At 43.3% G+C, this 15,432-nt stretch overlaps 1 protein-coding gene across 1 annotated transcript in view; it reads left to right on the plus strand.

Annotated features, from left to right (window-relative positions):
- Positions 1–10,600: 10,600 nt before the first annotated feature.
- LOC135517405 (rho GTPase-activating protein 21-like) overlaps positions 10,601–15,432 on the plus strand; it is an 88,688-nt gene continuing 83,856 nt past the window's right edge. Inside the window, 1 exon segment of the mRNA XM_064941659.1 lies at positions 10,601–11,049. Within this exon segment, the coding sequence (XP_064797731.1) occupies positions 10,966–11,049 (84 nt within the window). The 5' untranslated portion in view covers positions 10,601–10,965.

Raw genomic sequence — 15,432 nt, forward strand, 5'->3', positions numbered from 1 at the left:
AAGTTGTCTGAGGTAAGCTATTCTGAAGTCCCAAGTTTGAAGCGGTGCGGATATCGAAGCTCAAAGCAGACAATAAAGCCCTATAATACATTAGGAAGCAAGCATGGAGGGGGAATAACACCTAAAAAAAACTACAGCATACTTGGTTCCATATTCTGGAAGGCTATGACTTTTATAGCCAGGCATGTATCTGTGTAGCCTTGTGGTTTGGTTTTACTCCCAGCAGTTGTTCCAGTCTAGTACCTCTCAAGCCACCTAAAGATTTCCTCTTCACCAAGTTAAACTATAACCACAGTTTCACAGCAGGTGATTCTGAATCCTTCAGCAGACACATATTTTGCATCTATCATGTTTTTGTACAATGTCCTCTCTTTCTCGCATTCCCCCTCTTTCCCGGTAGTTACTACTGTAAGCAAACATGTACTCACAGCCCCACTTCTTCCCTATTTTGTCGCTGTTTCACTTGTCTGTGCCTTACTGTAACGCTGTGCTGCTGGGTGATTCCATGGTAATGGAATTATGCTGAGACTCAAATTTTTCACTTTAATAAACCATACAGCTATGCAAAATGGTTACTTTGAACAGTTTACACAGTAAAAAAAACACATTTACTGGAAAACTGCAGATGCAAAGTTTGCTAACATAATTGCGGTAAAACCTCCCACAGTTTTGTTTTGTAAAATGTGCAGTGGAAATTGTTAAAAGTAGTCATTGTGCATAGTTATACTGTTTGTTAAACATTGAAATACATAGTTTTTGTTTGGTATACATTTTGAAAGTGAAAACATTTCAGTCTCATTGGCATTCCATTACCATGGAATTGCCTGTCTCAAACTTTGTTTTTGGATGATAAATGTCCACAATTGCAGCTGAGGGCTCTTAAAGACAGTGGTGGAAAGAGTAGTATACAAAGTATACATATCCTAATAGAAAGTTATTCAAGTAAAAGTAAAAGTCACCCAGTAAAATAGTAGTTGAGTAAAAGTATTTGGTTTTAAATATACATAAGTATATACTTAAGTATCAAAAGTAGAAATAAAATTATAAATCATTTCAAATTCCATATGTTAAGCAAAGCAGACGGCACCGTTTTCTTGTTTTTAAAGTGTACGGATAGGCAGGGGCACACTCCGACATTATTTACAAAAGATGCATTTCTGTTTAGTGAGTCAGCCAGCCTGTAGGGATGACCATGTGTTCTCTTGATAATTGCATCAATTTCACAGTTTCCCTGTCCTGCTACGCATTGAAAATGTAAGGAGTACTTTTGGTTTCTCAGTAAAATGTATGAAGTAAAAAGTACAATATTTTCTTTATGAATGTAGTGAAGTAAAAGTTATAAATACCCAATAAAAACTAGCAGTACTTTAAAGTATTTTTCATTGAGTATTTTACACCACTGTTTAAAGACCCCAAAGATGACAATGCAGGACCGCTCTGCCCAAAGGCCTATGTCCCAGTCCACTATTTGAAAAATGACAGCGGTCAAAGGGGAGGTCCTCCAGAGGTTGATGTAGGATCCTGAAGAACAAATGCCCCTCTTATTTCACAATTTCTCCTTTCAAACATGGAGGTAGATGGAAATGCAAAGATGTAGCCACGTGTCAGCGCTGTGCTCTTTACGCCCGAAGCCCCCTTTTGTGAGCAATAATCAGCACCTGCGGCCTGGCATGTGGGAACTGGGCAGGTGCTACTCTGTACCTGCTAACACACACGCAGACACACACACTTCCATCCCTTGTCTCGTACCCAAGCGCCACTGCTTATGAAATCCCATTCCCTCGGGTCTAATGAGAGTTCAGGCCCCAGGCAACCAGGGCAGGACAGAGGCTGGGGGGGGTTTAGTGGAGCTGCCTCTGTCCCATTCACTCCCATCCCCTTAATGAGGGAAATTTCAAGGCCTGTCTTCTCCTAACCCCCTCTCCCCGGCTGTGAGGAAAGTGATGGTAGCCACGCAGGGGTAATTTAGGCACAGCTGCTCACAGTCATTAGGAGAAAAACACTCCACATACACACCCCACTCCTCAACCCCCCTGTATTCAGGGCTGGGTCCAGCATGACCAGCTGAGGCCTCTCTCCTCGTGAGTGTCTGGCTCTGGGGTTCATCCTGGGTGATCCCCTCTTACCACTCTCAACTAACCCAAACATGATGCACAATCCACAATTAGAAGGACCTATGGTCCTCTTGCCTCCCCTTTCATTCACATAATACTATGGCTGTTGAGCTGTTTGCTCAGAATTTGAGACGTATTGATCCGTTATAAAAGGGTGTTAGTGAGGAAGGTCTGTCGCTGTCCCTCCCTAACCAACTACCTCTGACTATGATGGTTCCAACCATTTCATCATGTTCGTGTTGATGCAGGGGTGTGCATTCCTGCACTAGGTCAGTGCCGGTTGCCATTGTACCCAACCTCCAATGGCTATCTGTGTTTCCTCTTTCCGACATGTATTGATCCATCCCCTGCTCAGAGAGAGAGAGGGAGGGAAAGAGGAGTAGCTGTGTTTTGAGTGCTGTTGATGCACTCCTCTTTCCACTAGACGTAGCCTCTCCCTCCCCCGTAAATCCTGCTCTTTTATCCCCGATGCGTTTGTCTTTCACTCGCCCTCTATTCCAACATGTTTTCTGTGACGCTATATTTAACCCCAGGGGGTTGAAGTAAAAAAATAAAAACATTATTTCCTTCCCTGACATTCTGCTTGAAGCCAGAATGCCAGTTTCCAGAAAGTGCTATTTTTAACAGTGAGTTTGATGTTCTGTGGTCAGTGCACTCCATGTGGACTGTAGTGTCCATGTGAATGCTGTCCGGTTTGGGTGGAAACTTGAAGTGAAAGACTTTCCCACAGTCTATCCCAACACCACAGTCCTCGTGTCAAAGACACATTTTCATGGAGTCCCAGTCTCAATTACGCCTTTTATGATCTCACTGTTACGATGAGCTGAAGTTTTTTTCGTCACATGATTTTTCTTTTTGCGGGGTTTGAGATTTAATCTCATCCTTAGTAAATATTTCCTTTCATTTTGTTTTGTCATTTATCAATGCTTAAGTTAGAAATACAAATGAGCTGGAATTGTGGAGATTTGCTCTGCTTCTCCCTCGTCTGCAGCCTTATGCTCTCTATATGCACTTTCCTCAAGGTTTCTTCATATAAACAAGTCCTCAACACAAGCCCCTGACCTGAACTCCACCCAGGGAAAGATCATTATACCCCCCCCCCCCCCTACAAGAAACACACACCCTGTCTTGGGGGATTTACCAGGAGTGTCCTTTCTAAGGGCTTTCCCTGTATGCAAACACCGAGATTGGCCCTCAGCCTGTTATTGTCACGACTGTGAGTGTGTGTCCAATGTGTTTTTGGGCATTCCCTATCTGGGTCAAGCCTGCCATCAATTGCCCCTTTTTTTTCCCTGGAAGAGACAATAGGAAGCTCTGACATGTGTGGCCTCGTTGGACTGAAGGTCACCTATTCATAGCTACTTTGGCGTGGTGTGTTTTTCATTTGGACACACCTACTCATTCCAGGGTTTTTCTTTATTTTTACTATTTTCTACATAGTTTTGATGTCTTCAGTATTATTCTACTACGAAATAACACATGGAATAATGTAGTAAGCAAAAAAGTGTTAAACAAATCAAAATATATTTTACATTTGAGAGTCTTCAAAGTAGCCACCCTTTGCCTTGATGACAGCTCTGCACATTCTCGGCATTCTCTCAACCAGCTTCACTTGGAAGGCTTTTCCAACAGTCGAAGGTGTTCCCATATATGCTGAGCACTTGTTGGCTGATTTCCCTTCACTCTGTGGTCAAACTCTTACCAAGCCATCTCATCTGGGTTGATGTCAGGTGATTGTGGAGACCAGGTCATCTGATGCAGTACTCATCACTCTCCTTCTTGGTCAAATAACCCTTACACAGGACAATGCTGGGTCATTGTCCTGTTGAGAAACACATGATAATCCCACTAAGCGCAAACCAGTTGGGATGGCGTATCGCTGCAGAATGTTGTGGTAGCCATGCTAGTTAAGTGTGCCTTGAATTCTAAATAAATAACCGACAGTGTCACCAGCAAAGCACCATCACACCTCTTCCATGCTTCACGTGGGAAATACACACGCAGAGATCATCCGTTAACCAACTCTGCGTCTCACAAAGACATGGCAGTTGGAACCAAAAATCTCAAATTTGGACCCATCGAAGCAAAGGACCGATTTCCACTGGCCACATTGCTCGTGTCTCTTATTAATTGTGTCCTTTAGTAGTGGTTTCTTTGCAGCAATTCGACCACGAAGGCCTGATTCACGCAGTCTCCTCTGAACAGTTGATGTTGAACTCTGTGAAACATTTATTTGGTCTCCATTTTGTGGCTGGTAACTCTAATGAACATATCATCTGTAGCAGAGGTATCTCTGCTCTTCCATTCCTGTGGCAGTCCTCATGAGAGCCAGTTTCATCATGGCACTTGATGGTTTTTGCAACTGCTCTTGAAGTGTTCTGTATTGACTGACCTTCATGTCTTTAAAGTAATGATGGACTGTTGTTTCTCTTTGCTTATTTGAGCTGTTCTTCCCATAATATGGACCTACACTTTTACCAAATAGGGCTATCTTCTGTGTACCACCCCTAAATTGTCACAACACAAGGAAAGAAGGCACACCTGTTATTTGAAATGCATTCCAGGTGACTACCTCATGAAGCTAGTTGAGAGAATGCCAAGAGTGTGCAACGCTTTCTTTGAGGCAAAGGGTGGCTACTTTGAAGAATCTCAAATGTAAAACATATTTTGATTTTTAAACCTTTTTTTTTTTTGATTCCATGTGTGTTATTTCATAGTTCTGATTTCTTCACTATTATTCAACAATGTAGGAAATAGTAAAAATAAAGGGAAAAACCCCTTGAATGGGTAGGTGTGTCCAAATTTTTGACTGGTACTGTATGTGTGGTCGTTACCTACCACGCGTTGACCCCATTTTTTTCTTCGCGTTGACCCCATCTTTTCTTCTGGTCGAGGGATGAAGTCCCCTCATGGCTTGGCCCTGCTGGATGTTATCTCTCTCTCTCTCAAACTGGCTATGAGCTGAATGCCATTATGGCACTGGAGAGAGGGACGGGTGGATGAAGAGGGGAGGGGGTCAGGAAGAAGAGATTAGCTGGTGGAAAACATGCCAGCCCTTTTCTTTCTCCCCCCCCCCCCCCCTCTTTACTCCAACTGGCTCACTGTCACAGCTTCTTCTGCCTGGATGCCCCCGTCCTTCTGGAAGATAAAGGGACGGTGTAGAAAGAAGTGGAGGAGGGGAAAGACAGGCAGATAGACACTGCAGCACCAGTCTAATGCTCACTGAAGCCGAGGTGGTGTCCATTACATATGCCCAAGGCGTCTATGCTGCCTCTGTCTTTCTGTTTCTCAAGACACGCCACACTGATGCTGATATGTAGTAGTATGAAGTACAAGGACGCAACTTCGCCCACCTCACATTGCGGTCGTACTCTCTCCGTTTCTCCTTTTTTTTCCATTTGTTTCCCTCCTAGTTTTTATTCATCAAGTCACAGATAAACACTGTCTGTGCGGATGGATGAATGTGCGTACAGAGGGATGGGCATTGTCATGCCAAATAGTGACCGGCTGCCAACTCCTGCTATGAGCCTGATCAGCCATCCTGTCAACCCCCCCCCTTTCTCTCTGTCTCACTCCTTCACGACACAGATGCTAAAAGTTTAGTCTCTTTCAATGCCTTTTGACGGCCACTGACTAACACTTATCTCCCTCCATAACAGAAATTGCCTTGGAAATATGGTTTCTTTGATGTACAACTGCGTCATCTTCCAGCTACTCTTCAGCTGATAGGCTACATGCAGTTATTATACCAAACCGATTCCCATAAAGACAAATTATGCTCAATTATTGGCAGTGGCATCTAAACCTTTGATGTGCGTAGATCTCAGACCACAAATCTAATGGGGAGAAGTTGCCCGTCCTTTTCGTTTCCCTACCAGTAATTTCCTGCATACCAGCTTTTCTCCTGACTTGCAAATCTACTTCCAAAAGCACTTTCACTTCTTTTCCTGTGTGTTTTTCAATGAGAGCTTACGTAAGGTTGTTATCGGGGTCATATCTTGAGCTCTGGTGTTAGTAGGGGCTTTGAGGTTCTTGGCAGGAAACCACATTATTTCCTGTCGGCGTCAGTACTGAAAATGAGCAAGGGCACCCTGATGAATGAATGATTTCATGAATGAACGTCAGAATGAGGGAACGGTAGAGAAAATTTTGTTCTTATTCTAATGTCGGAGGCCAATGTTTGGTGTTTTTGTACAATATCCTTTGGCCAATGTATTGGGAAATCTTAGAAACCGAGACCTGTAGTTGACCTGACACCAAAGCCCACTCACTATGTCGGTTCACAGTTCAGTTCACCTAGATTAAGCTATTTGGAGTAGGTGTAGTTTAGACTGTGATACAATACCATGTCTCTGTCCCTCCATGGCACATGCATGCGCTGTGTGTCGTTCAAAGAAGCAGGGCCTGTGCGTTGGGCATTGATTTTGTGTGTATGTGTGTGTGGTGACGAGCGATGGAATTGCACGTCTGCACCACACGATCCATAACTCAGGATTGATTGGATTATATTGGTGGGGAATGGGGTGATGGTGCTCTGGACCAGCCTATTCCTGGTAGTGGGAGGATGGGGGGGGGTGCACAGCCACGTTTCAGCAGAACGTTACAACAGCATGTTGTTGAGCTGCTATTTATAGGCAGAGGCTCACACGTGCTATTTTCCAAATTCTTTGTTGTTGTTTGCCCTTTTCATCTCTCCTCTTTCCAGATGTTTTGGACACATTATGTATGAGAGTGACAGATTTGTCTGGATTAGCTTAGTCCCCATCATGCCTTCCACAGCCTTTGTCGTCTTTGATCTTTTGCATTAGCTACATTGACGAAAAGGCAGCTTTTCATTGGTCACACCACATTTTAGATTTTGCCAGTTAGCCTAATGGCTATTTTGAAGGCTTATGCTCATAGGGAGCAGAGCAGTCATTTTCTGAAGTCAGTCATGGGTTGTGATTATGTACCCGGGGGAGAGTGCGGTGGTTACAGGGGCCAATGGCTATGAATCCTCCCACTTTGTTGATGCGATGCCGTGGATGGGGCCCCGAGTGGGTCATCCAGTCTAGACATGGTGAGTGACCTGCCTGACACCAGTGTGTTTTGTAGCCTTCTGACCCACAGTGGTCCCCTGAACGTGCTACTGCCTACACTGTCGAAACACTTCTGATATATGTTGATCCCCAAACCTATTCCTCTGTCACCTACATTCATTCCACACAGAGTTATCACAATAACTAACAATAGAAAGATGGGTTAGGGTTTCATAAGCTGATTCCAGCCTTAACATGCTAGATACACTCCTGAGCATTCTTTCTTTCACATAGGTCTAAAGTCTGCACCAATGGGGCTAGAGGTATAGCTTGGCAGTGTTAGTGTGTGTTGGTTAGCTATCCCTATGCACACAGGCTATTGGATTGTTGAGCTTTTCCCTTCAGGCAGTGGCAAGCTGACATCCTGTGGTTCTCTAATTTATTGTGTGCGTGCGTGTGTTTTTGTGTGTAGTAAGGTAGTATAAAAAATGCATGAAGGCCCTGTAGCCCTCTACTCAATCTCATTGTCTGCCACTGTTAGGCTGGTAATTGGTCATGGCCTCTGTAATTTCAGTTCTGATGTGAGCATCACAGGTTTCAGTGATGAAACTGTTAATGTCGCAAAATAATAACCCTCTGGATATGATAGAACATCAAGGGTTCCAGCAGCACACAACTCTGCATATTCACCCTTCAATAATCCAGTGCTCTCATATTCTTTTAGCTAATCCAGTCTCTTGGGTTTTATCGGTTTTGTTTTTGAGATACTGAGTAAAAGTCGACCGATTTTTAATCGGAATGGACGATTTAATTAGGGCCGATTTTCAAGTTTTCATAACAATCGGTGTTTTCGGACACCGATCATGGCCGACGACATTGCACTCCACGAGGAGACTGCGTGGCAGTCTGACTACCTGTTACGCGAGTGCAGCAAGGAGGCAAGGTAAGGTGCTAGCTAGCATTTGGCCAGGTCGCAATTGTAAATGAGAACTTGTTCTCAACTTGCCTACCTGGTTAAATAAAGGTGGAATAAAAAATTGAACGTATCTTATAAAAAACAATCAATCTTAACATAATCACTAGTTAACTACACATGGTTGATGATATTACTAGTTTATCTAGCTTGTCCTGTATAATCGTTGCGGTGCCTGTTAATTTATCATTGAATCACAGCCTACTTTGCCAAACAGGTGATTTAACAAGCGCATTCGCGAAAAGAGCATTGTCGTTGCACCAATGTGTACCTAACCATTAAACATCAATGCCTTTCTTAAAATCAATACACAAGTATATATTTTTAAACCTGCATATTTAGTTGCCTGCTAACATTCATTTATTTTAACTAGGTAAATTGTGTCACTTCTCTTGCAACAGAGTCGGGGTATATACAGCAGTTTGGGCCACCTGGCTCGTTGCGAACTGTGAAGACTATTTCTTCCTAACAAAGACAGCCAACTTCGCCAAACTGGGGTGATTTAACAAAAGCGCATTTGCAAAAAAAAAGCATCGTTGCACGAATGTACCTAACCATAAACATCAATGCCTTTCTTAAAATCAATACACAGAAGTATATATTTTTAAACCTGCATATTTAGTTAAAAGAAAGTCAGGGAATATGCAACAGTTTGGGCCGCCTGGCTCGTTGCAAACTAATTTGCCAGAATTTTACGTAATTATGACATAACATTGAAGGTTGTGCAATGTAACAGGAATATTTAGACTTATGGATGCCACCCGTTAGATAAAATATGGAACGGTTCTGTATTTCACTGAAAGAATAAACATTTTATTTTTAAAATTATAGTTTCCGGATTTGACCATATTAATGACCTAAATGACCCAATACTGTGTAGTATTTCTGTGTTATGTTATAATTATGTATATGATTTGATATTGGATAGAGCAGTCTAACATGAGCGGTGGTAGGCAGCAGCAGGCTCGTAAGCATTCATTCAAACAGCACTTTTGTGCGTCTGCCAGCAGCTCTTCGCAATGCTTCAAGCATTGCGCTGTTTATGACTTCAAGCCTATCAACTCCCGAGATTAGGCTGGTGTAACCGATGTGAAATGGCTAGCTAGTTAGCGGGGTGCGCGCTAATAGCGTTTCAACCGTCACTCGCTCTGAGACTTGGAGTAGTTGTTCCCCTTGCTCTGCAAGGGCCGCGGCTTTTGTGGCGTGATGGGTAACGATGCTTTGAGGGTGGCTGTTGTCGATGTGTTCCTGGTTCGAGCCCAGGGAGGGGCGAGGAGAGGGACGGAAGCTATACGGTTACACTGGCAATAAAGTGCCTATAAGAACATCCAATAGTCAAAAGTATATGAAATACAAATGGTATAGAGAGAGTCCTATGATAATCTCAACCTAAAACTTCTTACCTGGGAATATTGAAGACTCATGAAAGCTGGTGGTTCCTTTTAACATATGTTCTCATGCGCATGTTCTGAGCAAGGAACTTAAACGTTAGCTTTTTTACATGGCACATATTGCACTTTTATTTTCTTCTCCAACACTTTGTTTTTGCATTATTTAAACCAAATTGAACATGTTTAATAATTTATTTGAGCCTAAATTGATTTGATGTATTATATTAAGTTAAAATGAAGTGTTCATTCAGTATTGTTGTAATTGTCATTTTACAAATAAATAAATGCATTTTTTAAAAATCGTCCGATTTAATCGGTATCTGCTTTTTTTTTTGTCCTCGAATAATCGGTATCGGCGTTGAAAAATCATAATCGATCGACCTCTAATACTGAGATAAGACTGTTAAGAAAAGCCGGGTTTGACTGGTTGTTTATCTTTTACTCAGGCGAGAAACTTTGGACGTGCTCCGTCTGTTTTGAGGGTGGGGCTGCGTCACTCCTTTCTCTTGCTCTCATCCAGGGAGTATTCTTCCTGTGAAGAAAATAGATCCATGCTAAAATTAGTAAATAAATATATAAAGGAAGGAAGCCGGTGAGAGTACCCGCATTGCCTGCAAACTGCAGAGTCACTCAGGACTCCTCTGTGGAGGCAGATGCACTGCAGAATCCTCTCCGTCTCTCTCAAGATGACACAGCTTGGAGCTTCTTAAGACTACCATCTTTCATAATGACTTTTACATTTGACAGTATAGGTGAGTGGGCGCAGTTGCAGTGACTCTTACCTGTTCTCGTCTTGCTGGAGTAGAGTTGGTTTCAGGACTGTCAGCAGTGGGGGGAGGTAGAGGACTTGTGCCTTCTGTCCGAGTCGGTTTGGTGCCCCTCTGACGCAGAACCCCTTCCGATCGGTGCAAGCTATCACAGCTCCTCCGACTGCCTGGCAAGGCTGCAGACACCGGCACCGAGAGTCACAGCACAGCCTGCTGAGAAGACTGTCAAGAGGGGAGAGAGAATCTGCCTCCCAGGACTCTGCAGGTGTTGCTCCCAATTCTGTCACTCGTAGGTAACCATGGAAACTCCTGTCCATCAATTTAGAATTGGACCGTAACCAAGGAGTGTTGATGTCTCTCTTGTCACGGCAACAGACACCAAAGTCTCTGAGGATCTCCTGCATACTATCTTTTTTTGTGGTGTATTTTTGTGTTCTCTGGTCCTGCAGAGTACTAATGTATGTATTATTAAGATAGTGTTAATGAGCTTTGAAGGGCATGCCCACATCTGACAAAATGCCCGCTGGACGCACAGATGGGCATATGGATGCTGCCGCCTCCTGACGTCGTGTTGTCCACCCTGTCCATACCTCCTTCTGTGCCAGGACACCGGAGCACGATTGGTAACAGCCAGGGTTGGGGGACATACAGTTGACACTGACAGGCAGCCCTGGGGCAGTGCCCCTCCCCCCGTAGCTAATCATGGCTCACCTCAAGGTGCTGGACTGCGTGATGAACAACAACTGGAGCGCTCTCTGTGACCTGTACTGCGCCTGGAGCAATCAGGTCGGTCCTAACTCTCTCCGCTAGCTCCTTCCTTAGATGTTCTGTGATGTTGACAACGTGGCATAGAGACGTTACTTCTTCATTGAGAAAGCAGGTTTGATGCAGTGTGGCATGGTTTATACCCCCTTTCTCCTCATAGCTTCACTCTCCTGTCCTTTCTCAGCCCCTCTCCTCTACTGGTGTCTAAGAAGGGCACCCCTGACACCTTACATACTTCTAGCTCTATTCACTACTCCAGCGTGGCACGGGAACCAATAAACCGGTGTCATGGTGATCTCTGGACCGTTACCCTGTACTGTAGCACTGCATAGTTAAAGTTACATTGAGTTGTGCAGTATTTATGTGTGACGTCTGTTTTTATTTTGGGAGCAGCACTGCAGACTACAGTACTTCCTCTCTGTGCAACGTGTGTGTGTGCACGTGCATGCTTGATCTGCTGTAGGCTATTTACTGTAGTGCTGTCTGTAGACTTGTGTGTGCGCATTTGTCTCGTGTTGAATTGGGCACTCTTCTGTGGCAGGCTACTTCAATCTTCTCACTGCAAAAGCAACACTGTACTTATTGTTCCCAAAATAATTTTTTTGCGCCTTCTCTTGTGTGGAGTGACAGCAGGGTTGCTCTCTCTCGCCCCGTCCGCTAATTTAATTTTAGCCGCACTGAAAGTTGTTTGTGTCCCACGCTGAACTGACAGCCCTCTATTTGCTGTGTGGTGCTGCCGGCTACGGCCTTTGAAAACGGCCTTTGTGTACCGGCTGCACCAAGGCTTCATGAAATATTCAGTCAGACACCTGGCCATGAAGGGAGCAGATAGAGAAGCTCCATCCCCATCTTATCACTCCACTAACCCTCACTCTTAGTCCCTTCAAAGACCAAGAAATAATGCGTAACAATATAACGTTGATCTGTGTGTTACAAAAGGCAAATATCCCCTGTGTGGTATTTCAATATGTTGGCCACTTAAAAGAAGATTAGTCACAAACTCCGGCTTTGAACTTGTCCTTTTCTTTCTTTGCCGGATGGCCAGACAACGTTCCAGTGTACAGTGGGGTTCAATAGAGTGATTCCTTTCATCCTCTTTTTAATGCAGGTTTTCTGTGCCCTCGCTCGGCTCCCTTCCTGCTAGATGGGGATTAGGCTGCTCCGTGTTTGTATGGGGCCCTGCTTCTTTTGTTGAATATTCAAGACCACACTGCAAAACCAAAACTTGGAATATCTCTTCGGAGATCAAGTTCCAAGGGGAGACACAACTCTTTTCATCAGCCGACAACACATTGAAATACAACTGAGACATTTGCCTTTGTTGTCCATCTGCACGTGTATGCCTTCTTTCACCTTAGTTAACACAGTGCGCAGGGTTAAACAGCATTGTGGGAGTGTGTGTGTGTGTGTGTCACAGGGCACCTTGTCACAGCCCTGCTCTGTCAAACCTCTGATCTCTGATAGAGGAGGTGGATTAATAATTCATAGTGGGGCCCAGCAGTGAGCAGCCCAATTAGCTTCCGTTGCATCTGGGGGGGCCCTGGGGAGCAGAATTGGCCCACCTGCTCTCTGTCTCGTGTGTGTGCGAGCGAGGGATGAGTGTGTATGCGATGGGCTGGGTCTTTGTCTGGACCTCTCTGGAGGATATTCCTCACGCTACCTACACCCCCCTCCCCACCCCCCAGGACCACACCCTCACTGGAGGGAGCGGAAGATGATGCCCACCGGTGCAAATAGATGGAGAAATTTAAAAACAAAGGAAAGTGAAAGCAATACAACAGACCAGGCGGGATTCTAGTCAACATGACAAACTAGGATAACAATCCAAACAACCAACCTGGGGGAGACTCCTCCCACTCTGTGTTGGTGAGCTCACATTTGGCTCTATGACTGTGCAGCCCCTGACACACTGGGCCTATCCTGTGATTTTCAACTGGCCTGACCCTCTCTCTCTTCTCTTTGTGGAGAGGAATTCCAGGCCGCTGGCCTGCACAATCGCCCACCAATTAGCATATGAATGCTGCTTAGGGGAAGTGAGCGCAAGGGTGGGGGGAGTCCAAAAAAGTTCCAAATCGGTTGCAACACACTGAACAGACACTTGCCGTGTCAGAATACCCATACTTGTGCCCTAAATAGTAGGCCGTTTGAATATGTGGGGGTGGGGTGAAAGAGTTTAATAGTATGCCACGTTTTGAAAATGTAGTATACTTTAAATGCCTGGATGTCATACTGATTTTGACTTTGACAACAGCTGATCAAGTAGGTATGGGGATGTGCTTCCCGAAATTAACGAACAGCAGGAAGCAATGCAATCGATCATGACCCCATTATCAGTATTCAAAAATATATTTTTTGTAGTAGGTACATTTTCGAAAATCGAGTGGTTTAAATACCAGAATGTTATGCTCATCTCAGCTTTTCATCTCGTAGAATTCGATGCACACTTTCCACAGTGCACTGAATGAGGTGGGCTGCGAGTGATAGGCCCTAGTTCTTTCAAGTAGCCAAACATCACAACTAGGCTACTTAATTGGGAACATGTCAAATAGCGATACTTCTACGTTGGTGTTCAAATGTAGGCTAAGTAGTTTTTGTTCTCAAAATTATCATGAGATTTACATCGTAGGCTACATCTTTAAAGACAAGTATTTTATTTAGGGGGGGGGTGGTGTTCTCATGTGTTTCTTGTTCTCTGGACCTTCATCGGAGCATTTAAAATAAAAACTAAACCATCTTTTGATTTCTGAATGTGTCTGCACCAGGGACTCGGAAAGTGGTTGCGTGATTGCTGTCATGCTTATCAGGCCTTTTGATTTGAGCAAATGGATTGTTTTAGTTTTGAAGGCTAGGCTACGTATTTTATTTAATTTATTTATGGATCAAAACTTAGCAGTCATTCTGATGTTGTTCCCAATGATCAGAGCATTAGTTTGTTGCTGTCCAACGGTTCTGAATTTGCGACGCAACCGACTGTCCACGTTTTTGTGTGCAATATAGGCTTTGATTTGAACATTTGAAAATGTTTGTTTGTACAAGACTTAATTTATTTATACAGTCCCAGTCAAAAGTTTGGATACACCTACTCATTCAAGGGTTTTACTTTATTTTTTACTATTTTATATATTGTAGAATCATAGTGAAAGACATCAAAACTATGAAATAACACAATTGGATTCATGTAGTAATCAAAAAAGTGTTCAACAAATTAAAAATGTATTTTATATTTGAGATTCTTCAAAGTAGCCACCCTTTGCCTTGATGACAGCTTTGCACACTCTTGGCATTCTCTCAACCAGCTTCATGAGGTAGTCACCTGGAATGCATTTCAATTAACAGGTGTGCCTTCTTTCCTTAATGTGTTTGAGCCAATCAGTTATGTTGTGACAAGGTAGGGGTGGTATACAGAAGATAGCCCTATTTGGTAAAAGACCAAGTCCATATTATGGCAGGAACAGCTCAAATAAGCAAAGAGAAACAACAGTCCATTACTTTAAGACATGAATGTCAGTCATTACGGAAAATGTCAAGAACTTTGAAAGTTTCTTCAAGTGCTGTTGCAAAAACCATCAAGCGCTATGATGAAACTGGCTCTCTTGAGGACCGCCACAGGAAAAGAAACCCAGAGTTACTTCTGCTGCAGAGTATAAATTCATTAGAGTTAACTGTACCTCAGATTACAACCCAAATAAATTATTCACAGAGTTCAAGAAGACTGCGTGAATCAGGCCTTCATGGTTGAATTGCTGCAAAGAAACCACTACTAAAGGCCAACAAACATGAGCAATGGACTTTTGACCGGTGGAAATCTGTACTTTGGTCTGATTAGTCCAAATTTGAGATTTTTGGTTCCAAGTGATTATCTCCGGATGTGTGTCTCCCACTGTGAAGCATGAAGGAGGTGTAGGTGTGCTTTGCTGGTGACACTGTTGATTTATTTAGAATTCAAGGCACACTTAACCAGCATGGCTACTTCAGTGAAGGAAAAGTAGCCAACAAGTGCTCAGCATATGTGGGAACTCCTTCGACTGTTGGAAAAGCATTCCAGGTGAAGCTGATTGAGAGAGTGCCAAGAGTGTGCAAAGCCAAGACAAATGGTGGCTACTTTGAAGCATCTCAAATATAAAATATGTTTTAATTTAACACATTTATTTTGTTACTACATGATTCCATATGTGTTATTTCATAGTTTTTATGTCTTCACTATTATTCTGCAGTGTAGAAATAAAAATAAAGAAAAACCCTTGAATGAGTAGATGTGTCAACTTTTGACTGGTACTGTATGTTACAACACTTTGGTTTCGGTAATAAATATGTTGAGATAGAAACAGATAATTTGGTTCCATCTTTAGTCATTTTTAAATAGGATAGATGGGCTTATGTGGGTTCCTGTTTAGGTTGAATGTG

The sequence above is a fragment of the Oncorhynchus masou genome, chromosome 28 (genome assembly GCF_036934945.1).
Source record: "Oncorhynchus masou masou isolate Uvic2021 chromosome 28, UVic_Omas_1.1, whole genome shotgun sequence".
NCBI lineage: Eukaryota > Metazoa > Chordata > Actinopteri > Salmoniformes > Salmonidae > Oncorhynchus > Oncorhynchus masou.